The 27,811-nt window shown below is 50.3% G+C and overlaps 1 protein-coding gene across 1 annotated transcript; it reads left to right on the top strand.

Annotated features, from left to right (window-relative positions):
• The first annotated feature begins 191 nt into the window (after positions 1-191).
• NALF2 (NALCN channel auxiliary factor 2) lies at positions 192-27,811 on the top strand. The gene is made up of 3 exons (XM_087860257.1): positions 192-1,085; positions 24,148-24,319; positions 24,702-27,811. The coding sequence occupies exons 1-3, from the start codon at positions 225-227 to the stop codon at positions 25,085-25,087; spliced, it is 1,419 nt and encodes a 472-aa protein (XP_087716383.1). The 5' UTR covers positions 192-224; the 3' UTR covers positions 25,088-27,811.

Genomic DNA, 27,811 nt, shown 5'->3' with positions numbered 1-27,811 from the left:
AGCGAGGGAGCGCAGGAGGAGCGCAGGGACGGCACGAGAGCACCCCGCGACTCTGGCCTGAGCGGGGCCCCGGGCTGGCCGGCCTGCCTCACCATGCAGCCCCCGAGGTAGAACCTGGACGGCGCCGAGGAGCGCGGAGCGGCGCGCAGCCCGCTTGCCCGCCCGTGACGGCCGTCCGGCCTCGCGCCTGCCTGATCCCTCCAGCCCGGACCCCCCCCTGAAATATGTTCAGGGGCGCTTGGATGTGGCCCGGGAAAGACGCCGCCGCGCTGACTATCTGCTGCTGCTGCTGCTGCTGGGCTCCCAGGCCGAGCGACAAACCTTGCGCTGACTCTGAGCGGGCGCAGCGATGGCGACTGTCCCTGGCGTCCCTGCTCTTCTTCACCGTGCTGCTCGCTGACCATCTGTGGCTGTGCGCGGGGGCCCGGCCCCGGGCCAGGGAGCTGAGCAGCGCCATGCGGCCGCCCTGGGGGACCGGCCGGGAGCGGCAGCCGATGCCTCCTCGCGCGGTGCTGCCCCTGCCGCCGCCGCCGCCTGGCGAGCCCAGCGCGCCACCGGGCACCTGCGGCCCCCAATACAGCAACCTGACCAAAGCCGCCCCCGCTGCCGGTCCCAGGCCGGACTGCGGTGGCGTCCCAGAGCCCACGGGGCTGGACGCAGCTTGCACCAAATTGCAATCTTTGCAGAGACTTTTTGAACCGACTACCCCAGCCCCCCCACTGCGGCCCCCTGACTCCCCTTCCCGTGCCCCGGCCGAGTTCCCCTCCGCCAAAAAAAACTTGCTCAAAGGCCACTTTCGGAACTTCACTCTCTCCTTTTGCGACACCTACACGGTCTGGGACTTGCTGCTGGGCATGGACCGCCCCGACAGCCTGGACTGCAGCCTGGACACTCTGCTGGGGGACCTGCTGGCCGTGGTGGCCAGCCCGGGATCCGGGGCCTGGGAGGTGTGTAGCAACTGTATCGAGGCGTACCAGCGGCTCGACCGACATGCTCAGGAAAAATATGACGAGTTCGACCTCGTGCTGCATAAATACTTACAGGCAGAAGAGTACTCAATCCGGTCCTGCACAAAAGGCTGTAAGGTAGGGACTGGCATCCACGGGCACAACACCTCCCTCGGCGGTGGGAGCGGTGGCGGTGGGACCCGCAGAGAAAAGGAGGTCTCCCCCCTCTCTCCACCTCACCTCCTCCCATCATCCCCACCGTTCACAGTAGGGCACTACGAGTGCTACCTTGGGACCCTCCCCAGAGAAGGGTGCCTCAGGGATTCAGGTCAGTTAACCACCCGGCCAACTTCTATTAATTCCGGGTTTGGGCACCTTCGGACTGGGGCTTCCTGGCGCCCCGCCCCTGCATGAGGAGGGAGGGGTCATGGGCAAAGGGGCGGAAAGAGGGATCTGGCAAATCGCTCCCCACACCCACACCCCCACCCCCGCCCCCGGCCTCCAGCCTCAGCCAGGGGTGCCCCTTCCTTTCCGGAGCCGGTGTTGAAAGTCCTGGGACTGACTGGTGCAGGGGGAAGGCCAAAGGGGGAAGGAAAAATATTTGGCAACCTAACCCTCACCCTGTGGCCCTTGCCAGTGGGTGAGAGAAGAGGCATTCCTGCCGGTGGGGCACTCAGCTCTATTGACCTTATATGACCTGAGTTGGAGCCCAGGGGTGCCTGTCTTCTCCCAAGGAGGGAACCTGCCAGCTCCTCTTCCCTGATAAAAGGAGTTGGGGAACGGGGTACAGCGGCTGGTGGGAGGGCCACTGGCGGTTGCTGCATTACAAAACTCCCAGTGCCTTCCCAGCACACTGGGGTAGCAGTGGAGGGAAAGCCGGCTGTCTGGCTGCTGGTGACAGGCATCCAGAGGGGAGGGGAGGCCACTGCAGAACGCGCCTGCCTAGGGCAGAGCTGGGTATGGAGAAACTTCCTGACCCTCGGCAGGGTCATTCTGGACAATAGGTGCATGGCGGCTGTAAACATTTGGGATGTGATGCTACTGCTCTGTTTGCTCAGCTTGGCCAGGTGGCCTGCCTTTGGGAGAAAAGAGAATAGCAAGGTCAAAGGGTCAAGTGAGGAGGAGACCAGGTGGGGTGGTGGCCTCACTCCTCCTAGAGCGGGGGGCTGAGAGCTGGAGAGGGAGACAGTGACTCCTATCCTAGCTTGTCTCCCTCTGAGGCCTTGGGGAGGGGCAGAAAGTGCCCCTTTCCAACTAACATGCCCCCTGTGGACTTCTTCAGGGTGCCACGCTCTTGGTGGGCTCCTTAAGGATTTGGGCAGGGGACTGGGGAGGAAAGGGGTGGCTCCTTGCTCCTGACTTCACTTTCTCATTCTCCTTTTTCCTGTTCTCGTAACCTAGCAGTCTCCCTCCCGCCTCCCTCAGCCTCAGCTGACTCACTGCCTCACTCACACTACCAAATGAGATATTCCACTTCTTAAAGGTGTACAGACAGATAGACAAACACACACTGCCATACACCACCACCACCACCCCAGGCAAAGTCATACAGAGATCGAGAGAGGTCGTCACACCCACAAACAGTTTCAGAGAGGCAGACACCCTGTCACACACACGCATAGCTCCTATGATGCCAGAGACACCCAGGCAGGCGGAAGAACTGTCACATGAAGAAGGACACATTTTGTCATAGAGAGAGACACACACACCCTCGATGTCAGTCACAGATATACACTCAGTGAGAGCAGAGGGATGTGGTCCACAGCAGATGGAATAAAGGATGTCTCTCTCTGTGGCCCTCCCTCCAGCCCCATAGCCCCAATCCTTCTCCTTCCCTTTGGTCACCGGGATGAGTGAGAGACCATGCCACAACTTTCCCATGGGTTTTTTTCCCACGTTGTAGTTGGCTCCAAGCTCAGTCTGATCCCACACTCAATGATAATCCCCCGTATTAATTATCTTTCCCAAGCACTTTGATGGAGGAGAAAGACAGCTGATGTCTTGGATTCCGGAGACCGCATCACCTCCACCACTTGTTAGCAGTGTGACCTTGGGCATGTCACTTCACTTCTCTAAGCTCCCATTTCCTCATCTGGGACACAGGACCCATAATCCTTGCTCTGTCCACATCCTGAGTCTTTTGTGAGATCAATGGGAAGAGAGAGCTGATAGTGTTTTGTAGTAATAATATAACCCCTGACATGGGTGTTAGGCTTAGGGTTTTAACCTCTCTCACAGATATTACGAGATCACAACTGCCCAGGGAGGATGGCGATACCAGCACCATTATCCCCATTTGACAGACGAGGAAACCGAGGTGCAGGGGGACCAAGCAGTTTGCCCTCTGAGGTCGCTTAGCTGACGAGCAGGAGTGCCAGGCCTCCAACCTGCACATTCTGCAGAGGAGTAGAGGCATGCTTTTGCCATAGCCTCCCATCGAGTTCCCCATGGCCAGGGCCCTCCCTGCTCTCCTTTGTCTCCTTGCTGCTGTGGCTGTCACTGTCACTCTCTTGCTCTCCCTCTCAAGTGAACTCCGCCTGCTCTCTTGCTGCCAGCTGTGCTGGGAGAAGGGCAGTGCCTGCTTCCTCCTGGTGTCTCCCACTCCTCTCCCGCGCTCGCTGCCTCAGCTGAGGCCTAGACCCACAGGACTCTGGATTCCAGCTGTATTATGGGCACTGAGGGAAAAGGCAGCCCTGCTCTGCTCCTACCTACAGCCTCCCTCCCTTCACCCCACCACTCTACCTCTATCCCGGTCCTTTTTGCCCATTCCCAGGCCTGCCCCCAGGCTCCAAGCCCTCTTCTGTCTAGCCCCTACCCCAGATGGGATCCCTTGGAGATGACGCCTCAACCTCAAAGCTTCCCACCAGGTGGAGAGCCCATAGCCCAGGCCAGGATGAGGAGGCTTCCTCTACTTCTGGAAACCAAGCTTGGAGCCGCTGCTGCAGGCCCAGGTGACCCCCATCCCTGGGGCCCTGTCCTGAGTGTCTCAGTCAGATCTTTCCTGGGCAGCTCCAGAAACCCTGTTCTCTCCTTCGGCAGTGTCTGCCCCTGTTTTGGGCCATGCAGGGCCCCACGAATCATACCTGTCCTCACTGCTGCCTGTGACACCTCCCAATTTAGTACCAGCTGCAACATTTCCTTAATGTGCGACTGACTTCCTCTCACACAACAAGGGATGTTAACTTAGGCAGGCCGATGCCCATCCCCACCCTGGCCTCTGCCAACCCCAGCCCAGTGCTCCACCAGGCACTTATCTCCCTGTGCACACAGCCCTGAAGCCCTCCCCTCCCCCTCCCCTTGGCCGGCCCTCCCAGCCCTGCCAGACAGACACCTCACCTCCCCCCCCACAGTTCTCCATCCTCCCAGCCCTGCCATGCCCCTGCCTGGTTCCCGTCCCCTGTCCCCTCTTCCCCCACCTCTGCCCGTCTCCCACTTAAAATTTAGGACCTTGTGACTACGGGGAGTGGTGGAAATGAAAACAAAACCCTGGCTTCTTCTCTCAGAGTTCTGATCCAAGAAGGGATAGAAGCCCAAGAGAAGGACAATTCACTCTCTTACCAGCTATAGGGCCACAGAAGTAAAGGTTGGTGCCAAGGAAGGATGTGATAATTCTACTCTGCTCTGGACAGGCCTGAACCCACCTGGCAGACTGTGCGTTTCATTCTGGATCTCACACTGAGCGGGTGGGGAGGAGGCTGGAACCCAGGTTCTCCTGGATAGAGTTGAAGGAGCTGTTTCCCCTGGAGATGAGGAGACTCAGGAGGATGTGATCTCTGACTTCAAACCCCAGAAGAGTTGTCATGGTTCAGAAGAAGCATGTCCTGCTTAGCCCCCATAGGGACTTTGTAGTTCCAAAGTCCTGGGATCAAACCCAGCTCTTTTATCTGCTCCCTGTGTGACCTTGAGCTAGGGACTTCAACTCTCAGAGCCTCACTTTTCTCATCTGTAAACTGGAGCTAATCCATCATAACAGCCCTGTGAGGCCATTATTAATGACAAGTCTGCACAGCACCTAGGCCTGGCACATCGGAGTGGCTCAGTTAGCAGCTTTTTTCCTTCCAAAGAGGGAACAGACTGCCCTCAGGGGAAGTAAGCTCCTGCTCCCGGCAAACGTGTGGCCGGACTCAGGCAGACCCTTGGAGGAAATGCTGTGGTGACGGCTATAACTCCAGGTTATGGGAGGAGTTGGACAGGTGACCTCTGAGGTCTGTTTCAGTGCGGGGTTTAGGCCCCTGAGCAGAGCCTGCTCCCAGAACAGTGGCATTGGATGGGAGGGGCTGGCGAGGGGCCTGACACCTCCACATAGAGGGGGGACGGCCAGAGCCAATGCATCACCTTCTGCCCATACCCGTTGGGGCCTTGCTCTTCTTTCACTCCGGCTGGCAGCTGTTTCTGCCTCACTGCCTTCCTTTCTCCTCCCACCTGCCACAGCTTTCCTGCCAAGCAGGACTCCTGGGCTAACACTGATGCTGAGAGCAGGGAGCTCAGGTCACGGGGCAAAGGGCAGATGCTATAAGTTGGCAGTGGTCCCTGTTGTCACCCAAGCTTGCAGGCCAGGAGTCGAGCCCCACAGTCGGCCTCCCTGACCCAGGGTTCTCACAGGCAAAGAGGGTGCTCTGTTCCATGCTGGGGCGGCAGGGGCAGGGGGCTGGAAGAAGGGGGAGGCAGTTAAGACGTGGCCTCCTGGGAAGCATGGCAAAGCCTCCCCTGAGGAGGAGCCTCTAAATCCAGAAGCTCATTGCCCAGGAATGTGAGCATTGGGCTTCCGGAAGGACGCGGGGACAGAGAAGAGGCAATGTGCATAGCTCAGACAAGGTTATGGTGGATTAAGTGTGGGAGGGGGAAAGTGACCTCATGCTGCCCACACCTCTCCAGACCACCTCACCCCCATCTGACCCACCCCGCCCCCCATAGTCTTCCCAAATTTTAGCCCACACTCAATATCCCCCATCCACATACCAGTGGCCCCACAACCTTTCTGATCTCCTCTTAGAAGATCGCCCTAGACCATTCCCAAACCATACCTCACACCTCACTTGCTAATCCTCACCCCTACACTCCTCCAACCCCCACTTCTCCCAGCAGTTACCTCCAGCCCCTTGCCCTATCTCCCATCCCACTCCCCTCCCCTCATCACCCACCTCTACCACATACCCCTCCCAATCCTTACCCCATGTCTTTCCCTTCTTCTGGCCTCCCCCCAATCCCCCCCTGAACCCTGCACTGTACCTCTTGCCCTTGATAACCTCCATGCCCCCTCACCCCTTGCATCTCTCACACCCCATTCACACTGCACCTCCCTTATCCCCGTGCCTTCTCATGCCTCCCCTTCCATCTTCTGGTCCCCTCTTCTGTCCCCTCCCTGCCTCCCCCTCTCCCTTTCTGCTTTTGTGTCCTCCCTGCCTTCTCCCCTCCCTGCTCAGAGCGGACATGTGTACGTGTGCATGCACATACACTTGGACACAGACACACACTCACACGGACACACAGTCTTCTTCATGGCTACTTCCCATCCTTCCCACAGGCTGGTGCCTGACTACTATAGTCACCATAGCAACGGGAACCTCCAGGAAGGATACACTGGTATCTCCTGAAGGTGGGGGTGGGGGGAGCTAGGTGGAGGAAGGGAGCCCAGCAGCCTCCCACCTAGTCTCATGGTCTGGCTGGAAGAGTCTGCTGAACACAGTGGAGGCAATGGAGGCGGGGGTGAGGGAAGGGAAGACAGTGGGAGGGGCTGAGAATAAAAGAGGGTCAGAGATCTCTGAACACCTCACAAGTCCGAGAGGGCGCGTCTAAGTCCTATGGGTGCATGTCGACTCCTCTCCAGGCATTGGTACCTCATGGAAAGGGCACCCCCACCCCTTCATGTGTAGGTGGGGTTGTAGGAAGACACCTCAGGCTCAAGGGTGGGAGTTTGCCCTAGAAAATCTTCTCCCTCAGGGCAGTTCTTTTGTGTTCCCACCCTCGGAAGCTGTTTACCTGCTGTGTGGCCATGCAGACCAGGCATCAAACCTGCCCCCCACCCCCACCTTAGCTCACGTCTCAGCCACACGCTGATTCCAGCTGCAGGTGTTTACTGGAAAGCCAGGGGCAGCTTCTGAGGGGTCTAGACAAACACAGGCTTCCAGAAGCACCATTGACCGACGCTGACCTGGGAGGTCTCAGGGGAATGGGTGTGTTGTGCTCTTGTGGCTACAGGCACTTAGACCAGAATGCATGCGGGCAGCCAGGGATGCTGGATCAGACTTTTCTCCCTAGGCATAAGAGCAGGTTCAGGAAGGCCTGAATTTTTGACACCTTGAGCCAGGTAGGTGCTTAGAGGGGAGTGCAAGGGCACAGGCGAGCTGCAGCTGGCCCTGGAGAGGGAGGGAGTTACTACAGAGTGACAGGAGCTGCCAGAACCAAAACTCCTGTTCAAACGGATCCTGGGGAAGGGAGCTGGAACCCGGGCCACAAGTCTCTGGGCTAGAAGGCTGGGCAAACAGGCAGCAAAGAAGAAAGGGGTGGAACAGGGAAAAGGGGAAAGAAAACTGCAAGCTTTTGAGTGCCGGCGAGATGACAGGGGCTTTCTATGTGTCCCTAAACTCATTTAAATCCAATCATCCCAGCAGGCAGGTACTGTCATTATCCCCACTTTTCAAATGAGACAGCTGAGGCTCAGTGAGGTCAGGTGACCCACCCATGCCACATAGCCAAAAGGTGGAGGGACTGGGATAAAAAATCAGGTCTGTCTGTTCTTTCCCAAGAGCACACGTGTACAAAGAAAATGTTAATGATCTCCTCCAGCTGTCGGAATCAATGCCCAGCTGGCTGCTGAGAGACTGGGCTGCAAGGCCACCCTGACCTCAGAAGAGGTCCAGCAAGGCCTACTGGCAGCTTGGGGCCCCCTGGAGTGGCTCAGGTGCAAAGTGGGGACCCACCGACATCCTCTTTGTTCAGCCCCCCAGCCTCTTGTCCTTGATACCCAGTGACAGTCACCAGCATCCTCTTGGGAGAATGACAGAGGATGGGTACTAGGAAGGGTGGTGTTTGCTGCCCCCTTTCTCTGCAGGCTCTACACAGGAGGTGGGAGGGGCCGGGCTCCTCCTGCCTGGAGGAAGGTAACTGTTCTGTTCTCAGCCTCCTCCGGTGCAGGAGGGGAGGAGGTCCTCCTAGGCAGGCCTAGCACAGGCCTGAGCCCCACCTGGCACCTGCTGGGAGAGCTGGTAGTGGAAACAGTGAGACCTTGTCACCCCAGAGCCTGCCGAGGCCTGTTCTGAGCTTTGGACACCCACTTGCCGTGCCGCTGTTTAGGTGAGCCCTGGCCTGGGAGAGCTAGGCTTCTCTTGGCGGTAGAAGGAAATGCCAACTCACCAAGTTCTGCCTGCCTGCCGAGGGACAAGGCATGGTGGTGGGAGTTACCATTATTTCCTGTAAGTTTATTCGATTATTTGGATAGCCTGGCAACCTGGCAGATCTGTGAAAGGTGAACATATCTGCTTAGTGGTCACCTCAGCTAGAACTTCCAACCAAGTCAGTCCTCCAGAATTGTAGACTCAGAATCTTTAAAAATTTTTCCAATTACAAAAAAAATGGTCTCTGAGAAATTCTGGAAAATAGAAGTATAACAGGTAAAAGGTCCCAGAGACACTCTTAATGTTACAGTGTATTTCCTTCTAAATATGTCTTTTTGTGGCATATCATTTTTTAAGATTTTATTTATTTCAGAAAGAGAGAAACAGAGAGAGTGAGAGTGGGGGAAAGGCAGAGGGAGGGGGAGAGAGAGAATCCCAAGCAGACTCCCCACTGAACGCAGAGCCAGACATGGGGCTCCATCCCAGGACCCCGAGACCAGGACCCGAGCTGAAATCAAGTGTCGGACGCTTAACCGACTGAGCCACCCAGGCGCCCCTATATATATATCTGTTTAGTTTTTTCAGTATCTTAAAATAGACATAACATAAAGTTCTCCATTTTAACCACTTTTCAGTGCCCAGTTCAGGTGCATGAAGTGCCTTTGCAATGTTGTGTAATCACCACCACCATCCATTTCTAAAAGGTTTTTATTCTCCTAAGCAGAAACTCTGTACCCTGTAACTCTGTACCCTGTAACTCTGCATTCTTCCCTCCCCCAGCCCCTGGTAACCTCTATCCTACCTTCTCTCTCTATGAATTTGACTCCTCTAGGAGCCTCATCTACGTGGAATCATACACTACATGTCCTTTTGTGTCTGGCTTCTTTCATTTAACGTAATGTTTTCAAGGCTCATCCATGTTGTGGCCTGTATCAGCACCTCATTCCTTTTTATGGTTGAATAATATTTTATTGTCTGGATCTACCATATTTTGTTTATCCATTCATCTCTATGGACACTTGGGTTAGTTCCACCTTTGGGCAGTTCCGAATAAAGCTGCTCTGGACATTCACGGACAAGCCTTTGCGTGGACATAAGATTTCATTTCTTTCACCTTTTGTCTATTGTGAATAATGTCGTTACGGCCTTTGGGATACAAGCATCTGTTCAAGTCCTGGCTTTCAATTGTTGGAGGTACATAGCTAGATGCGGACTTGCTGGATCGCATGGGAATTCTACATTTAACTTTTTGAGGAACCACCGCGCTGTTTTCCACAGCAGCTGTACCATTCTACATTCTTACCTGCCACGCACAAGGGTTCTTAATTTCTCCGCATCCTTCCCAACACTTACTATTTTCCCTGTTTTGATAAGAGCCACCCTAATAGACATGACTGCCTATTTTTACATAGTTGAAATCATACAGTTTTTTTACCCTGTTCTTTTCAGTTACTGTTAAAAGTTATACCGAGTATCTTTCCATGTAATTAAACAAAAACATCAGTCTTGAGGAGTGTACAATATTCTATCACATGAATATAGTGCAATTTATTGAAGTAGTCCTCTATGCGATATTTACTTTACTTCCAACTTCTATTGTAATTGACGCTATGATGAATATCTTTGTTCATAAATCTGTCAGATCTATGATTCCTTTTTTAATAAATGCTATCTCAATCATATTTTTCTTATTTCTCTACTTTGCTGAGTTTCTCAAATCACAAAATACTGCACGCTCATTGTACCAAATCTAACAATACAGAGGTTTACAAAGAAAACATGAATAAGCCTCCCAGAGCCACTGCCCTGAGGTCGCTGATGTTAACAATTTGGTGTGTATCCTTCCGCCCCTGTCTCTGAGCTTACATAAACATTTGCACACACAATGACTTTTTCTTTCCTTTGTTTTGCATACAAATGGGAGCATAAACATTAATTCCACAAGATGAACATTTGGGACTCGTCTAACAGAATCAAAGAGTATTAACCTTTTCAAGGCTCTTGACATACAAATTTCTTTCTCACCAAATTTCTTTCCACAAGGATTAGTCTAGCCTATAACTTCACCAAAAGCGTGGGACTACTTTACCACCCCTTTCTAGCCTTGACTATCATATTTTTAAAGCTTTACTAATTTGGGGGTGAAAAATGGTATAGCATTGGCTTTTAATTTGCATTCCTTAGGTCAAAAATTTGTTTTTCTTGGTTATAGGCCATTTGTATTGCCCATTTTGTGAATTGTGTCTGTTTGCGTCTTGTGGTTTTTTATTGATTTTTATGTACTCTTTTATAGGTATTAATGATTTTAACCTTTTTCTGATCACATTTGTGGCAGTTATTTTTCTCATTTGTTGTTTCAATCTTAGAGCTGAAAGGAGGGAATGGGAAAGAAAAGAACTATCCCAGACCCTTAATTCTTTCGTCTGCCTTGTGAAGTCCAAGAATATTTATCCCCATTTTACATAGGAGAAGACAGGTTCAGAGAGATTAAGTAGCTAGCTCAAGGTCATTCAGCTAGTAAGAGTTGGAGCTGGAATTTGAATCCAGGTCAAATCCAGGGATTTGATTGCCAGAAGGCAGTGGGACTACCCAATCTCCGGCTGGGCAATTAAACTATAGGTAAAGCTTTATGCTAGTTGCTTAACAGACATAATTTATAGAAAGGCAAGGATAGGTGCCTTTATTATCCCCATTTTGCATGTGAAGAAAATGGAGATCAGGGAATTTAAGTCACTTGCTTGAGGTCTCATAACTGGTAAGAGCAGACATGGGATTTGACCACAGGATGGAGTTTAAAGATGTTTGACCCTCGCACACATGCTGCCTCCCTAGGGACTACCTTCTTGGATCCACACTGAGGCCCAGAAAGGGAAAGTACTTTGCTCATAGCCACCTAGCAAATTAGTGGCTGAGTCCCTGCCTCCTTATGGGTGACTTGTCCAAGTTCACAAAGCTAGCCACTGGCAGGGCCAGAATCAGAAACCAGCTTTAGCTGACTCTCCTTCTGACTTGAGCAAAGGCTTTGCAATGCGGACATTTCTGGGGCATGCTGGGTAGGAGCCATTAGGTAGAGTGCCCTGAGGCCTTTCTGAGGGAATGGACTCTTGTACTGGAATCTTCCAGGGCAAGACATTTCCAGAAGCCCCTAAATGCTAGGACCTGGAACGGGAGAGCCAGTGTCCAAAGGCAAGAAAACCCTTCTACAGGGAGACAGCTGCACTCCCTTCGCCAGCTGCTAAAGATTAAAGCAGAAATAGCGAGCCTTAGGCTCTGGATAGGAAGCTGATGGGTTTGGATGAAACAGAGCAGTAGTTGCCTCTTTTCGACATCTCCTTCTCCCAAGGTATGTGTTTGTGTGTGTGTTTAGAGGAAAGTGGGAATGGAGTGCTTTGACGGGAGAGTGGAAATGGTCGTGTATAGCCCATAGTGCCCAAATGTTCTCCCCCCCCCCACATCCCCTTACAAGGAAAACCTTACTCATATAAGAAATGGGCTGAATACACTGATGGTAGAAAATCACTCTTCCAATTAGTCCTAGAAATCTCTCTCCAACTTGACCTGAAATTCCATCAAAAAGATTTGTTTGAGTAAAGAGCTAATTCCTTCAGTGGTAGTAGTGAAATGGAGAGACCAGCCAAGGGGCATATAAGAGCTTGGGCACTGAAGTCCTGGTAAATCTGGCTTTGAAATCGGTCTTCTCCATAAAATAGTTGTTGAGACCTTAAACATATTCTTTCACTCTCTTGGAACCTCACTTTCTCCACATTTGAAAATTAAGAAATAGGGTCATTGTAATGCTTAAATGGCATACAATGTGCTAACCTTAAGACTACAGTATCTATGGAATGGAAAATGCTCACAAAATGGTAGCCGCCATTATTATTACTGGCTGTGTGGCTTTGGGCAAGTTATGTAAGCTCTCTGGTCCTTCCTGTTGTCACCCGTAAATATGTCTCCACCTCAGGGGGTGGTTGCAAGGATTCAATGAGTTAATAAATGTCACTTGCTTAGAACAGAGCCTGGCATATAGCAAGCACTTAATAAATGGCAGCCAGTATTATTCTCACCTTAATTAGATGTGTTTCATCCAAATGACTGTTGAATACCCAATTGAGATTGACAACACTGGGATGGACTGCTTAGGAGAAGGGAAAGGTAATTTGGGAGCAGGCGGTGAAGTGTCTGGCGTGGGAGTGGGAGGTTGGGAGCCAGAAGGCAACTGGTGAGATTCTAGTGAGCAAGGGCACAAAGACATGCTTAGGTGGGGAGAGAAAGAGGCAGAGATGGAAGGACTCCAAAGCCTTGATTCACCTCATCCCTAGAGACCAAGTACGGCTGACAGATCCTTTTATCAGGTCTCTGTTCTCCCCAGCCTCTCATCTGTCTATCAAGGTACTGCATTTGGGGAAGGAGGTAAGGCAGGGTCAGGGAGCTGCTTTCACAATGATCCTGGTGGAAGGCTAGAGATTGCTTTCTGGGCCTGGGCCCAGGGCTAGCAATGTGTGGCAGACAGCTGTGTCTGGGAGGGGGCAGTGGGATTTTATGCTGCACATGTCTGTGTGCAGCTCAAAGGAAGCTACAGCTGTCACTGTCACACTGGCAACATTCCTGTGGTGTCCTGCAAAACCATGGGGCACAGAAGCCCCCAAAGTTCCTGTCCTCTCATATTAGTTCCTCTCTCTGGCTATAGGACCACTCATTAGTTCTGTTGGCCTGTTAAGCTGACCTGGCCCAAGCCCATGGCCCAGGCAGTGGTGATGGAGTAGATGATCCAGGATTGGGCAGTGCAGGGCCTGGGGCTTTGGGACTGAGTCTGGTGAGGTTGGTCAGATTAAGTCTTAGATGTTTTATTGTTTTTGAGGTTCATGGATGCAGGTAAGTTTATCTTTTTGTTTCATTTTCATTTTATGAAAGTATTATATGTCCATAATTTTAAGAAACCTGTATAAGCTACATATGTATACTCACTCTTCAGAGTCAAACACTTGAAATTCTCTTACGTTTTTCTTCTGATATTTATCTCCACATTTCTAATGGTATGCCAATACTGCTATTTCTTGATTTGTCTGTTTTAAATATCAGTGTGTGTGTACGTGTGTGAATTATATATATATGTGTGTGTGTGTGTGTGTGTGTGTGTATATAATTTAATGACTTTCAAATGATAAATATAGATTTCAATGCTTATAATTAAAACAGAAGCCTTCTGCTCAACCCCTGAGCCTCACTCTTCAGAGTTAAATATTTCCAAATCTCTTAGCTGTTTCTTCTGATATTTATCCCCACATTTCAAAATGGCATGCCAATACTACAATTCCTTGAGTTTTTTGTTTTAAATATCTATTGACTTAATTTTATTAGAGGAGGATTTAGCTCTCTTACTACCAGTAGCACTGTATGTGCACTCATACTCCCCTCCCTTCATACATCCAATATTGGCATATCACAATTTCTGATTTTAACAGTATTCCATTTTTACATTCTTAAGACTATAAATATTGTTCACAGCTGAGTCATATAGAATACTTGATTACATTTCCTTCCTTGGTCAACTTGTTTTCCTGGAGTTAATATTTGCCTCTTTTTTGCTTAGTTCTCTATGACTTTTCGCTAATACATCTCCAATTTCCCCCATCAGAACTGTAAAATTCATGCAAACACATTAACTTTACATAACCCGTTACTTCTACCTTTTTATTGCAGTTCTCCACCTTACTCCAGTCTGGGCTAGTTGTTGGAGGCTTCATTTTCAAGTGCTCAGATTTCAAGTACTTAGCAAGCACGTTTTGTATATACCTAGCTCCATGTGAAACACTAAGGGCAATGCACAGATAAGTGAGATACAATCCCTGTCCTCAGGGAGCCTACAGTCTCAAGGATTTAATTTATACAGAAGTCTTACCAGAAGGCTTGGGCTCCTTGCAGGGACTTTGATCTAGGCTGTGCCTTTGATCCCACACTCCGGGAAGGCCTATCTCTTTCCATCTCTCTCCACTGAATTACCAGAATGGTATTCACCACATAGTCCCCAGGAGAGCAAATGTGGTCTTAGGCTGCATTAACAGAAACAGAGCTTCCAGGTCAGGAGGGCTGATACTTCTACTTGACTGTTTTGATAAACTCTGTTTGGGAATTGAGTCCTGTTGCAAGGGACACAGAAAAATAGGAACTCATCTGAATATGAACAACTGGGATAGAAGAGAGAACTAGAAACCACATCCTATGAAATAATTGAGGAAAAGAAACTGGGAATGTTTGGCTCCTTAGAAGAGTGGTCTACACATAGCTATCTCCATTTTTCTTCCTTCACATTTGCCTTCCTTCACATTTGCTACAGTCTGGTTTCTGCCGCCACTGCTCCACTGAAATCGTCCTCACCATGGTGAGACTGCCAGCATGTTTCTAAGTCCTCATTTGCTGACCACTCCCTCTTCTTGGAAACTCTCTCCTCCCCTAATTTACAGAATGCTACTCTTTTCTGTTTTCCTCTAATCTTTTAGGCCACTCCCCCATCTTCATCAGATTCCCTTCCTCCACCTTTCCCTCAAATGTTACTGTTTTCCAGGGATCCACTGTTGGTCCTTTTCTCTTTGTGCTCCCTCTCCCTAGGCAATATTATCCAACTTCCTTGGCTTCTGCTCTTGCTTTATCAGTCAGGGTGAGCTAGGTTATGCTGCAGCAACACACAACTCCTAATCATCTGAAGCTTAACAAAACAAACAGTTATTTCTTGCTCACAGGACATGTCCAAAACAGGTTAGCAGGGAGCATCTGCTCACGATAGTCACCAAGAGACCCAGGCTAGTGGAGGTTCCGTTTCAACTCTGCTTCCACAGTCTGTGGCAGAGGGAAGAGAATGTGCCACATCATATACCAACTCTTAAAGCTTCTCCCAAAAAGTGATCTGTGTCACTTCAATTCACATTTCATTGGCCAAAGTAAGTCACAGGGTCATGCCTAACTTCAAAGGGTAGGGGAAAGTATAGTCCTACCATTTTCTAATAATTAACCCCTTATCCCTTGGTGATTTATCTCTGGCCCAGACCTTCCTTCTGAGCTCAGACCATTATGTCCAACTACCTCCTTGACATTTCTACCTAGTTGACCCACATATACTTCAAAGTCAATATGGTCAAAAACAGAATTCATCATTTTCGCCCCCAAATCTACTCCTCTTCCTGATTTCCCTTCCTTAACGAATGAAACTACTATTCATCCTGCCACCCAAGCTAGAAACCTGGTAGTCATCCTCCCTCTCCCTCATTCCCTACCTCCATAAGTTATCCTGTTGATTCTACCTCCTTGATGTCTCTTCTCACATCCACCCCTTCTCTCCATTTCTTAATTGTGCTGCTACTGCCTTAGTTGAGGTCCCCATCATCTCTCACTCAAATTACTGCAATAGTTTCCTAACTAGCCACCCTACCCGCAGTCTTGATGCCTATACTCCAACATCCATCATTTTCAAACATAGCCTGAAAAGTTAGCCACAAAAGTGGTAAGTGATCTTTTAAAAAGCAATTATTCAAGACTCATTAAAGGCTTTCAATTGCCTATAAGATGAAGCCCACCTCCTCCTCGGCATCCAGAGCATATCATCACATGGTCATGGCCTTCCTCTGCAGCCTCACCTCTCTTTACACTCCCCTTTGCAGCCTCTAACTAAGATAAACTACTTACAGTGTCTGAACCCAGCACTATCTCACACCTCCAGACCTTTATACCTGCTGATTCCTTTGCTTCAAGTACACTTATTCCTGCCCTATTCCACCTAGTGAACTTCTACTAATTTTTTCCAAGCCCCAACCCAAGCCTTCTCCACATGGAGATGTCTTCCTATCCTCAGCCTTCAAAACACAGTTGATCACTCTTCCCATTACGCTAGCACTGTACCAAGTACATACTATTTAGCACAGTGACTTACAATGATTGATTCACATGGTTGTCTCTCCTTCTTCTTGAAGATAGCAATCTTATCTTATTCATCTTTATCATATGTAGCCCCTCATCACAGCGCCACATACTCAGAAGATGTTCAGAAAGTGATCATGGCATGAACAAATGAATGGGAAGACCTGACTCAGGGAAGTTTACAAATAACTGCAGGGCTAGCCAGGGGGACAGGAAGCTGACTGTAGAGCTAGTAGGAACCATGAGTTAAGCCACAGAGAGGCATTATCTCAGCTCGAAAGAAGAAAGAACTTCTTTAACTGCTAGAGTTGTCTGAAGATATAGGCTGCTCTAGGAGAGAATAAACGCACTGTGACAACAGTGCTTGGCAGTGGTGTTGGAGTGGAAATTCCAACAGCAGACAGGGAAGTGATGATTCTCACAGTCCCTTCCATTCTGGAGTGGTCATGAACCTGCATCCTCTGCTCTTCTGATTGATATGGATCATCTAGGCTCCTTAAGAGCTACGCCCGCGTTAGGAACAACACTTTTCCACTGATCAAACTGCCCCTGGCCAAGCCAGGCCCACCCAGCCATTGGCCTTTGAGCAGGTGGCCTGGGAAGTTTGGAGGTGTGAGGTGCCTCTGGAACTGCACTGGCTTTAAGTTCTTAGCCACCTCTCCAACTATCTCCCCTGCCTTTTCTCCAGGTCAGGCCAGGCCACTTGGACCCATGACTGCTCATTCTCTGAAGCAGGAAAGCTGTTGCTTATTTTTATAGCCACTTAAGTAAAGCCATATCATCCACCTGGATTTTCCCTGTAATGCCTCTAATCCCAGTCTGACTCTGCCAATCCCAGTGAATTACAGCTGTCTCCAGAGTTATGTCCATGATCTCCTTTCCCTGAATTGGAGACTGACTTTGACCTTACCCTGTTCTGATCCAATTCTTTGAAAGCCCAGAATCAGGAATAGGAGCATGTGGCTCTTTTTGGACCCTGCCCAAGGAGGCACCTCACAAAATTCTAGGTGTGCTGATGGAGCACGGAGTTAGTTGTCGGAGTACCTGTTTTAATCCTGAGTTTGAGGCTGATTTCTTGCATGCCTCTGATATGGCTAAACCAATCCCTTTTCCTGGGCCTCAGTTTCCTCCTTGGTAAAATTTGGGGGCGGGGTGGTTACTTGTGTGCTGTGGATAGTGGGTTTCATCCCCAAGTCTAGCCCGGAGTGTTGCTCTGCCTCCACAGGCTCTGCAGCTGCAGCTCCTGGCCAAGGGTCCCAAGAGTACATTAAGAAAATAAGCAGCCATAAAGAGAAGGTCTGTAGGGAGGATTTGGATGGGGAAACAGGCCCTAGGGACATTAGCAAGTTGGAAGCCAAGAAAGAAACTGCCGACTTTCTGGTTGGCAAGAACAGAAGCTCTCCTCTCTCTGGATGGTTTTCCAGCTCTTACACCAAGGAGTCCAGGGTGGCTTCTGGCCCTGAGTCTTGGCTTTGGGCTCTGCGTGTGTACACACTCACTTGTGTAGATTCACACAGCATCCTGGGGGCCAGGAGAAGTCAGACACTTCTTTACAAAGGAGCGTAGGGATGAGGGTGCCCTGGCCAGGGGTGCAAACCAGGAAACAGGAAGGTAGGGCTTTCTAAGTTCTCCTGGTCCTCCCTAAACTGGCAGCTGCAGAGCCTGGGAGGGTTTGGGATCCCCCTCATCTTTCCTGCTCCCATTTTAAGAGTGGCTTAGCGGCCCAGTTGGGAGGAGGGGTGGGAGAGCCTTCCCAGCTTCCTTTTTGGGTTAATTGGTGTTCCCTCTAGTTACTCCCCGCTTCCTTCCCCTCCCAGTTCCCATAGCAACTTGGCTGCAGCAGCCAGAACTTGATTGAGCCCAGCAGTGGCCTGACTGAGGTGGGAAAGGGGGTTCTGTAGGAAAAGGAGGGCACTGCCAGGTCAAGTCTTCCAACCCCACCCATCCTCTGCCACTACCTCGAGGGTCCAGGATGGTTAAGCTTAGAGGACAGCACATGATAAAGAAGTGTTTTCTGCTGGAGTTTGAAGAGCCTGAAAGCCCAGAGACAACCTGGTTCTCAGATACCCTCCCTGTGTATGCCTTTGTGTGTCCTGCCCCTAAGTGTGGAATTCACAAGTCATTGGTAGAATTGTCCAGTAAGAAGAACCCTGGAGTTGGAGCCAAGAAACCAGGTTTCAAGTTTCTCCCTCTGCCATTATTTTATGTGACTATAGACAAGTCATTCCCCCTTTTCTGGGCCTCAGTTTCCTCATCTATAAAATGCAAGTAGAAGGGCTAAGCTGATAGTTCTCTGCGTATTAAAATTACCTAGGGTGTTTTGAAAAACTACATATGTGTGGGTCCCACCCACAAGGAATCTGACTTCGTTTGTCTGGAGTGCATTTTTTAAAGACTGAGTGATTCTAATATGCAGCCAGAGTTGAGAGACTAGAGCAAGAGATCTCCAAGGGTCTCCCAATGGACTGTTGTCTGGTTCTGAGACATTTTTTCCTTTTCCCTACATGGCCCACCTCCATCAAGTCCCACAGCTTCCCTAACCCTGGCTCTCCTAGCTCTTCCCCATTCTTATGCATGATTATTCAGGCCGCGCCCTATGACTGCCCAAACATACGGTGCTCTCTGGCCCAGTCCTCACACTGATGAGTTGGGGCGAGCTACTTAGGTCCAGTAAGGGAAGAGGGCTGCAGAGACTAAGGCAGGCTTACTGACCAGATGGTGGCCCTGAGAGCCAGACTTTTAACTTGAGAAGGACCCCAGGCCACCTCTGAAGCAGGTGAGCCAGCAGTGGCCTCAGATGGCCCTCTATGAGGCCAAGAATTGGATTACCACTCAGCCCCTTTTTGCTCTTCCTCCATTTCCCTCATTAACTCATTGCCTGTTCCTGCCTAACCACCCACAGGACTGGTGTCCTCCTCAGGCAATCTGCTCACCCACTTGTCGCCATGGTGACCCAGGCTAAGGGGTATGGGGCTTGAGGGAGGGTCTTCTAATTAAGGAGAAAGGCCACACTCCCACTGTCAGGCCACCCCTCTCCCAACCTCTGCCTCCCTCTCTCCCTCCCTCTCTCCCAGAGCATACAGGTGAGTGCCCAGCAACCATAGTCTGTTAGTAGGCCAATCACAGTTGCCTGGGAGGAGGGCTGCAACTCCAATTGGGCCTTCTCACATAGGAGCAGGAATATTGAACTGGAAGAGCCCAGGGAGAATCCTACAGGGACCTCTGAACACAATCAGTGGAAGAAGGAGCCATTCCACACACTTTGGGGTGAGGATTAAGGAGGACCCTGATGGTGATGGGTATTAAGGAGGGCACGTATTGCATGGTGCACTGGGTGTTATATGCAAGTAATGAATCATGGAACTTTACATCGAAAACTAGGGATGTACTGTATAGTGACTAACATAATATAATTTAAAAAATTATTTAAAAAAAAAAAGGACAACCCTGAGTCCAGGCTGCCGAGATTGGGGCAATGGCTGTGGACAGAGCCTTACCTTGGCAACCTGGGTTCCAAAAGATGGAGGGGGTTCTCTGAGGCACTGGGCCCCTTAGCTCTAGGCATTTCCTTTTCTTTCTTGCCTTGCTTTTATTTCTTCTACCTTCCTACTGCTCTCTTATCCATCTTCTCATCCCTGCTTTTTTTATATCCCCATCTTCCTCAGCTACTTTTATTCCCCTGCTCACTCTTACCCTCATCTTTGGGACTTCCTCTTTCTTACCCCTCCTCTTCACAAACCCCCTCTTACTCCCTCTGATGTCCCCACCCTCTTATACCCCTGCTCTTCCTTACTTTTCAACTTCTCTCACTCTCACTACATCTCTTTACCTCCCTAACCCTCCATCTCTTATACTCTGTTCTTCCTCTCCAGGTCTACCCTCATCACCACCATTTCTTACCCTCCAACTCCCTACTCTTTCTCACTCTCTCTTTCTTACACACTCCTGCCTTGTACCCCCTACCCTGCTGCCACTCTTTTCTACCCCTTAACCCCCCTCTTACCTGTCCACCTCTCTCTTACCCTGCCCCTTACCTTCACTTGATCTTTTAGACCCTCCTTTCATTCCCTTCTCATTCCTTTGCACATACCTTTTATCCCAACAATTTCACTTTTAGGAACTTGTATAATAAAATTTAACACAGGTGTGCAAAAGACATGTGTATGAAGATATTCACCAAAGCATTGTTTATAATAGTGAGAACTTGGAAATAACTTAAATGTCCATCCACAGGAGATTGGTACCCTTCCCACTCCATTCATACAAAACTCTGTTCTTTTAGCACACCATGAATTTACTTACCTCCACACTTCCATGTAAGCTGTCGCCTTAGCCTGGAATGCCCTTTGGTTTCATCTCTACCCATCCCATCTAAAATCCTTTGAGTTCTAGCTAAACTATTATCTTCTCGCCAAAATCTTCCCTAGCTGTTCTATTTGCTTCCCCTCAATGGCCAGGGGTTTACCTCTCCTACAGTATATATCATATGCCATAGATTCAAATTAGATGCATCTACCTATGAAACTGGAATTTCTCTGAGAGTAGGGACATGTCCTCATTTACTTGCCCTGTTCATTCAGTCAGCAGACATTTTTTATGTATATTGTGCTGAGTACATAATGGTCAATAAAACAAACCATGTCTGCTCTCATGCATTGCACATTTTAGTGAGGCTGACTGAGAAAAACAAAATGAGGATGCAGACAAAGTCATATTTGTGGTGAAGAAACACTTGAGAAAAAGAGGGAGTAATGAGAAGGCATCCTCTAACTAGAGGGGTCAGGGAGACCATCTCTGAGGAGGTGATATTTGAACTGAGACCTGAAAGATGAGAAGGACCTAGTCATGCAAAAAGGTGGGGGGAGAGCATTCCAAGCCAAGAGAACAGTATGAGCCAAGGTCCTGTGGTAGGAAGAAGTAGTAGGGTATGTTCAAGGAAAAGAAAGAAAACCTATGCGTGTACATGTGGAGTTTGATGAGCTTGAAGGAAGAGATAGGAAATGAGTTTGGAGAGACAGATGGGAGCCAAGTAATGCAGGGGCTTGAAGTCTGTGGTCAAAGGTTTGGGTTTTATTCTAAATGCATTGAAGGGTTTGAAGCAAGGGAGTAATAGGAATCTGGTGGTGTTTTGAGATCACTCTTACTCCTGTGTGAACAGTGGATGGGAAAGATGAAGAGCAGAGGTGGGGAGGCCAAATAGGAGACTCTTGTACAGGCAACAGAAGATAGTGGCCTACACAAAGTTGTGGAAGTGGAGTAGGAATTGGTGTGCCTCACTGAAGGACTGCATGTGGGGGTGCACAGAAGGAGGGGAATAAAGGCTGACACCTAGGTTTCTGGCTTGAATCCCTGGGTAGTTGGCCATGGCACTTCCTTGAAATGGTTGAAACTTGGGAGTAAGGGCAGATATGGAGTTTAAAAAAATGAAGAACTTCACTGTACAATTTAGAGCATGTTAAATGTGAGATGCCAGTGAGATATCAAAGCACCAAGCAACACTTTGTTCCTCAGGGGATTGATTTGCACTACAACCCACTACCACCCACCACCACCCCCCTTCACCACCCCCTGCTTTGGAAAAGGCTGCTGTGGGGATACACTGTGAAAGTTCATGTCCACAGTGAAGTTATTTGTATTTTACTGTAAATGTTTAAAGTCAACATAAGAAGCTCTGACCACGTTGTTCACAGTGTGATCGAAAGGCTTCCAGCAGCACAATGACCAGGACTCTTGTTCAAAATGCAGATTCCTAAGCCCACCTCAGTCCTCTTGAAGCTGAATTGGAGGGAGCTAATCTGCCTATTTAACAAGCACCCCAGGGGATTCTGAGGCCCATTGAAATCTAAGAAACTATGCTGTGACTAACAACTATGACAAGGTGCCCCTGAAGATATGGGGAGGATGTGGGCAAGGCTAACCCCATACGCGAGAGTTGCCTGGGCCTCCTGTTAACGTGCATGTGCTGACATGGCAGGTCTGGGGTGGGGCCTGGGATTCTGCACTTTTCACAAACTCCTAGATGATGGTGATGCTGCTGGTCCAGGTCCACACTTTCAGTAGCAAAGAGCTAGACGAGTGGTTCTCAATGGGGGATGATTCTGACCCACCCCCCAGGGACATTTGACGATGGACAGAGACATTTTTTGGTTGTCACAAAAATGGGAGGGGGTTATGACTGGCAACTACTGGGTGGAGTCAAGAAATGTCGCTCAATGTTCTATAATGCCCGGGACAGTTCCCGCTACAAAGAAGTATCCAGTCCATGGCTTTTTACCCAAAGAAAATAAAAACACTAATTCAAAAAGATATATGCACCCCTATGTTTATACCAGCATTATTTACAATAGGCAAGATATGGAACAGCCCAGTGTCTATTGAGAGATAAGTGGATAAAGAAGATATGGGTTGTGTGTGTGTGTGTGTGATGGAATATAAAAGAATGAAAATAAAAGTCCTAAAAAGAATGCAATTGTGCCATTTGAGACAACATGAATGGACCTGGAGGGTATTGTGCTAAGTGCAATAAGTCACACTGAGAAAGACAAATACATATGATTTCACTTATACGTGGAATCTAAGAAACAAAACAAATGAATAAGAAACAAAAACCAGAATCAGACCTAGAAATACAGGGAACAAACTGAAGGTTGCCAGAAAGGGAGGGGACGGAGGGATGGGCAAAATGAGTGAAGGGGACTGGGAGACACAGACTTTCAGTCATGGGATGAATAAGTCACAGGAGTGAAAGGCACAGCACAGGGATTAATGCCAATGGTATTGTAGTAGTGTTGTATGGTGACAGATGGTAGCTACGCTTGTGGGGAGTATGGCATAGAGTTGTTGGATCACCATGTTGTAAACCTGAAACTAATGTAACATTGTATGTCAACTATACTTCAATTTAATTAATTAATTAGTTGTTTTTTTAAAAATTTTTAAGATTTTATTTATTAGAGAGAGAGAGAGCACGAGCAGGAAGGAAGGGGAGAGGGAGAGGGAGAAGCAGGCTCCCCGCTGAGCAGGAAGCCCGATGTGGGGCTGGATCCATCCCAGGACCCTGGGATCATGACCTGAGCCGAAGGCAGACGCTTCACCGACTGAGACACCAAGGCACCACTTTAAAAAATTTTTAAAAAAGAATTGTCCAGTCCAAAACGTCAGCAGTGTTACTGTGTAGAAAGTGTGGGCTTGATGATAGCCAGAGTATAGATCAGGGAACCTCAGCTAGGACCCAGAGCCTGGTAAGCGTGGGCTAGATGAGGAACAGAAAGTATACCATGAAGTGAAACTGCAAAGCAACGTTTCCGAATGAAACATGGTATCTGCCCCACACCAGAGCTGAAGCCACCAGGACAGAGCGTGGATTATTAAGTAGAGCTTGAAAACACATGTGGTGCCTGGTAAGGCAGATGCCTGTTTTCATTAAAACTAACCTCTCACATTTGCATTGCACTTCAGAGTTTACAAAACATTTTCGTATGTGTCATATTATTTGATCCACATAACACCCTAATGAGGTAGAGCAAGGATTATTCTTTCCATCTCTTTCTTGAATTTACAAACTTGACCCCATCAGCCGAAGAAGTGTTTGTTGAATTGAACAGAACTGAAATTTACCACATTAGAAGTGACTTTAGACAAGTCAGGATACCTCCTTGGGTCAACTAAAATAGTAGGGTTGGCTGGGATGATCGGTAAGATATAGGAGTAATTTTGTGATTTTACCAATGAAAAAATGTGTCTTGGAGGACTGCAGATTAGGGGCCCTGGGACTTTGAGCTATGCGATGGGAGATTTTAGAGTAGGATGTAGTGGTCTTGACACACACCCTTCTTCTCCCCCGGCCCCTGGATCCTGACATTGGGTGATTGGGCAAGTACACCCCTCCTTAATCCCTCTCCTTTGAGGTAGGAAGGGGCTGGTGCCTGGGCTGATGCTCTTTCCTCTCCCCACAGGCTGTCTACAAGGCCTGGCTGTGCTCCGAATACTTCAGCGTGACCCAGCAGGAATGTCAGCGCTGGGTGCCCTGCAAGCAGTACTGCCTGGAGGTGCAGACCCGGTGTCCCTTTATACTCCCTGACAATGAGGAAATGGTGTACGGAGGGCTTCCTGGCTTTATCTGTACAGGTAAAGGCAGAGCACTGGGGAGGAGGGAGGAGGCTGGGGGCCCAGGACAGGCACCAGGTTGGGGGTGTGGGAGCAGGGAGGACAGCAGGGAAGTCAGATTAGAAGGTTAGTGCCTTGAAGATTTGGCAGTGAGGTCCCCAGGTTGGGACAGGGCCAAGTGGAATAGGGGCAAAGAGCACAGGGGCCAACTCTATCCACAACATGCCCGAGAAACTGTCTGGGATCCCTGCGAGAGAAGTATCCAGAAAGGGAAGGTGCTAAGGGGCGGGCGAAAGGAGTCTGGGCCAGGGCTACCAGAACAGTCCCAGCTTTGCAAATCTCCTCTCTAGGAAAGCCATCTGTCCCCTTAGCACCCCACCACACCTTCCTTATCCATTGGCAGGGTTGCTGGATACTTCGCCAAAGCGGCCAGAAACCAAGTGCTGTGACGTGCAGTGGGTCTCCTGTGAGTCGGAGAAGAAGAAGTTCAAGGAGACTGAGGCCCCCAAAACCCACCACCAGCAATTCCACCACTCCTATTTCCACCACTACCACCAACAGTACCACCACTACCACCCCCGCCATGACCCCCCAGGCCACATCAGCCACAAGCCCTCCCTGCTGCCGGTCTCTGGGGGCTCCCGCCTCAGCCCCAGCAGGATCCGGCTCTATGTCCTTGTTCTCATGCTCCTCCATACCATGGTGTCCTTCTCCAGCAGCCAGGGTGGTGGAGGACTGGGGCTGGAGGCACTGCCTGCCCTAGATGAGGGCCTGACTCGGGAAGAGTGACAGCAGGGAGGGAGGACAGACCTCCACCACACACTGACATCAGCTCCAGCCCCCCAGGTGGAGGGGGAGGGGCTCCTCCCATGGGAGGTATAGGACCAGGTGGGGGGCGGGGGGAAATGGGGGGGCCACACATCACCCCCAACCTACCCCCACCCCAAAAGCAGCTCCAACAGAACGGCCAGAGGGCCCCAGGAAGCTGCAAAACTCATCCAGGAGAAAAAGGCAGGAGCAGCAGGTGCCCCCCCAGGTCCCCATCTATGGGGCTTAGCAAAAAAAAAAGGGGGGGAGTGGGGGCTGGAAGTACCCACTCCTGCTGAGAGCCCTGACCCTAGGGAAGGTGGCTGCTCACCCAGCCTTGGCTCTGCAGGGAATGTTGGGGGGCACAGAGGGGAGAAGCTCTTTCCCCCCTCCGCATTCCTTTTGTTGCCACGATCCTTAATTCCCTCCTGCCCATACCCCTACAGGCAATGGCAGACGGTGCCGAGACCCTCCTCCCGCTCCAGTGCACCTTGCCCCATGTGGGGCCACCACAGGCAAGTGCCAGGCTTGGAGATGAGGTGCGCACAGTCGTGGCTAGGTCGGGGCCCCAGTTAAGCTGTGTCCCACCACCCTAGGCAATGAGGGGTAGTAATGGGGTACAGAGTGAGTGGTGAGAGCGAGTGGAGTTAGGGAAGAGGGAGAAGACAGGAGAGGAGAAGAAGGGAGAGGAGAGGAGGGAAGGAGAGAGGAGAAGAGAGCAGAAGAGAAGAGAGGAGAGGAGGGGAAAAGAGATGAGAACAAAGAAGAGGAGAGCAGAGGAGAGGAGAGGAGGGGAGAGAAGAAGAGGGGAAAGGGAGGGGAGGGGGACAGATGTGGGCCGAGAGCTTAGAGAGATGACAGAATTGTCTATAGTCACCTGGCTTGGGGAGGATGGATGATCAGTGTTGAGGCAAGCTCGAGGACAGCTCCCCAAATCAGAAAGGGTTGCATAACGAGTCCTGTGGGGGAAAGAGCACAGGAACTCGGTTGTTGGGCCTCGAAACAGAAGGCTGATAGCACATGGTCAGACTGCCACTGTCTGAAGGGCCATTATCTTACAGAAGGTGCACATACTCCCAAGGGCCACTCTTGCCCTGGAGATCTTGGCCTTGAGGCCAAAGATGATTCCATTTCTGATCTCCATGGGGAGGAGGGACTTAAGCCCAGTGGGTCAGGCCTGGCCTGGGTCCCCATACACCCTCATTCTGTCCTAGCCCAGGCCTCCATGAAGGAGAACCTGGTGGCATTGTCCCAGGGCTTTCCAGAGATGAGCCTCCCCCATCCCCACCCTGTCCCCATCCCCAGCCTACCAAAGAGTATTCGCCCCTTCCCATCCCAGACCCTGTGGGTTACTGTCTCAACTGTGGAACAACCAGACTCTTCCTCACCCTGTAGCGGGTCCCCTGATCCAGCCACCCCTGCCTCTTCCTGGAGAAGGTCCAGAGACAAGTGGGTCCCCTGATCCAGCCATCCCTGCCTCTTCCTGGAGAAGGTCCAGAGACAGGCTACAGGACCCACTGAATAAAGAAAATGGGCTGTTGTCTCTTGGCTGAGACACCGGAACTGCTTAGGCTAGAGAAGAAAAGAGGCCTCGGGAGCCTCTTGAGGGCTCTTAGCCTTGTGCTGATCTCCTGGGAGTGGGAGGCCACATTGCCTGGGACATCTAAAAGCCGATAGGAGCAGACAAGAAAGGAAGCCAGAACTGTGTTCCTGGGACAGGCCAAGGGGCTTTCGGTGCCCAGAAGGGCCTGTGTCCTAGGCTGCAATGCCAGTGAGAAAGGGAGGGGTGGGCCTGGAGCTGCACTCCGGAGAAACCAAGAAGGGGATGGGGAGGGGACAGCCAGAAGTGGTTGGCAGGGGAGAGATGGGAGACCACCCCAGGAGAGAGGGAATCGTTCAAGGACCTCCGCTGGGTCCCAAATAGGCTCCATGAGACTGGGGAGTCCTTCCCTGCCAGTTTTCTCATTTGTCACAGCCTGTGTCCCTCCCCCAACCCCTGTGCCCTGCCCACACACTCCCCCGTTTGGCCCACAGCACTTCGGGCCTAGCCACATGCCCCATCCCTAGAGTGCTCTTTTCAGGTGGGGAGGGGAAGAGGTGCTGGCTCCTTTCCACAGATGCTTCTGTAGATGTGAGAGACCCTAGGTCCTGCCTTCGAACTCCTGCATCCTCAGGAGGGGAAAAGGGACTGGGAAGCAAAGGGGGACCTTAGGGCCCCAAAGAACAGACCCTTGGAGACTCCCATCCTCTCTTCCCCCTCACCAAGTGCCCAGGAGACCCCTGGCTCAGACCAGCCCAGGGCCTTGCCCAGTGGCAGGGGAAAGGGGCACCTCACTCCACCTCGAAGTCATTCAACTGTCCCTGTCCACCTCACCACCCAGAACTTCCACCACCCCTCCAGCTGCCCCCTGCTCTGCGTCACAGGCAGCAGAGCTGGGCAGCTTTCTTACGCCATTTTCTACACTGTGCTTCATGAGTAGAACTTTCTTGCACTAGTTCCTATGACTGAGTCTCCAAGCTGGATTCCTAGTAGTGCCCCCTCCCTTCCGCCCTCACCTGGCTATGATTCAGTTGTTTCCCCTTCCCCTGCCTCTGTGTTTCGGTGAGAGTCTCTGTACGTGTACTGCTTTCTGTTTTGTTGCATTGTGGGGCAGAGGCCTCTCTGCTCTTGTTCAACCCCATAAAGAAATAAATGGTAAGACTTGA

Source organism: Ursus americanus, chromosome X (genome assembly GCF_024610735.1).
Source record: "Ursus americanus isolate L20-20 chromosome X, mUrsAme1.1.p, whole genome shotgun sequence".
NCBI classification, from domain to species: domain Eukaryota; kingdom Metazoa; phylum Chordata; class Mammalia; order Carnivora; family Ursidae; genus Ursus; species Ursus americanus.
The sequence above is the reverse complement of the archived record's forward strand: the minus strand, read 5'-3'. Positions and strand labels throughout refer to the sequence as shown.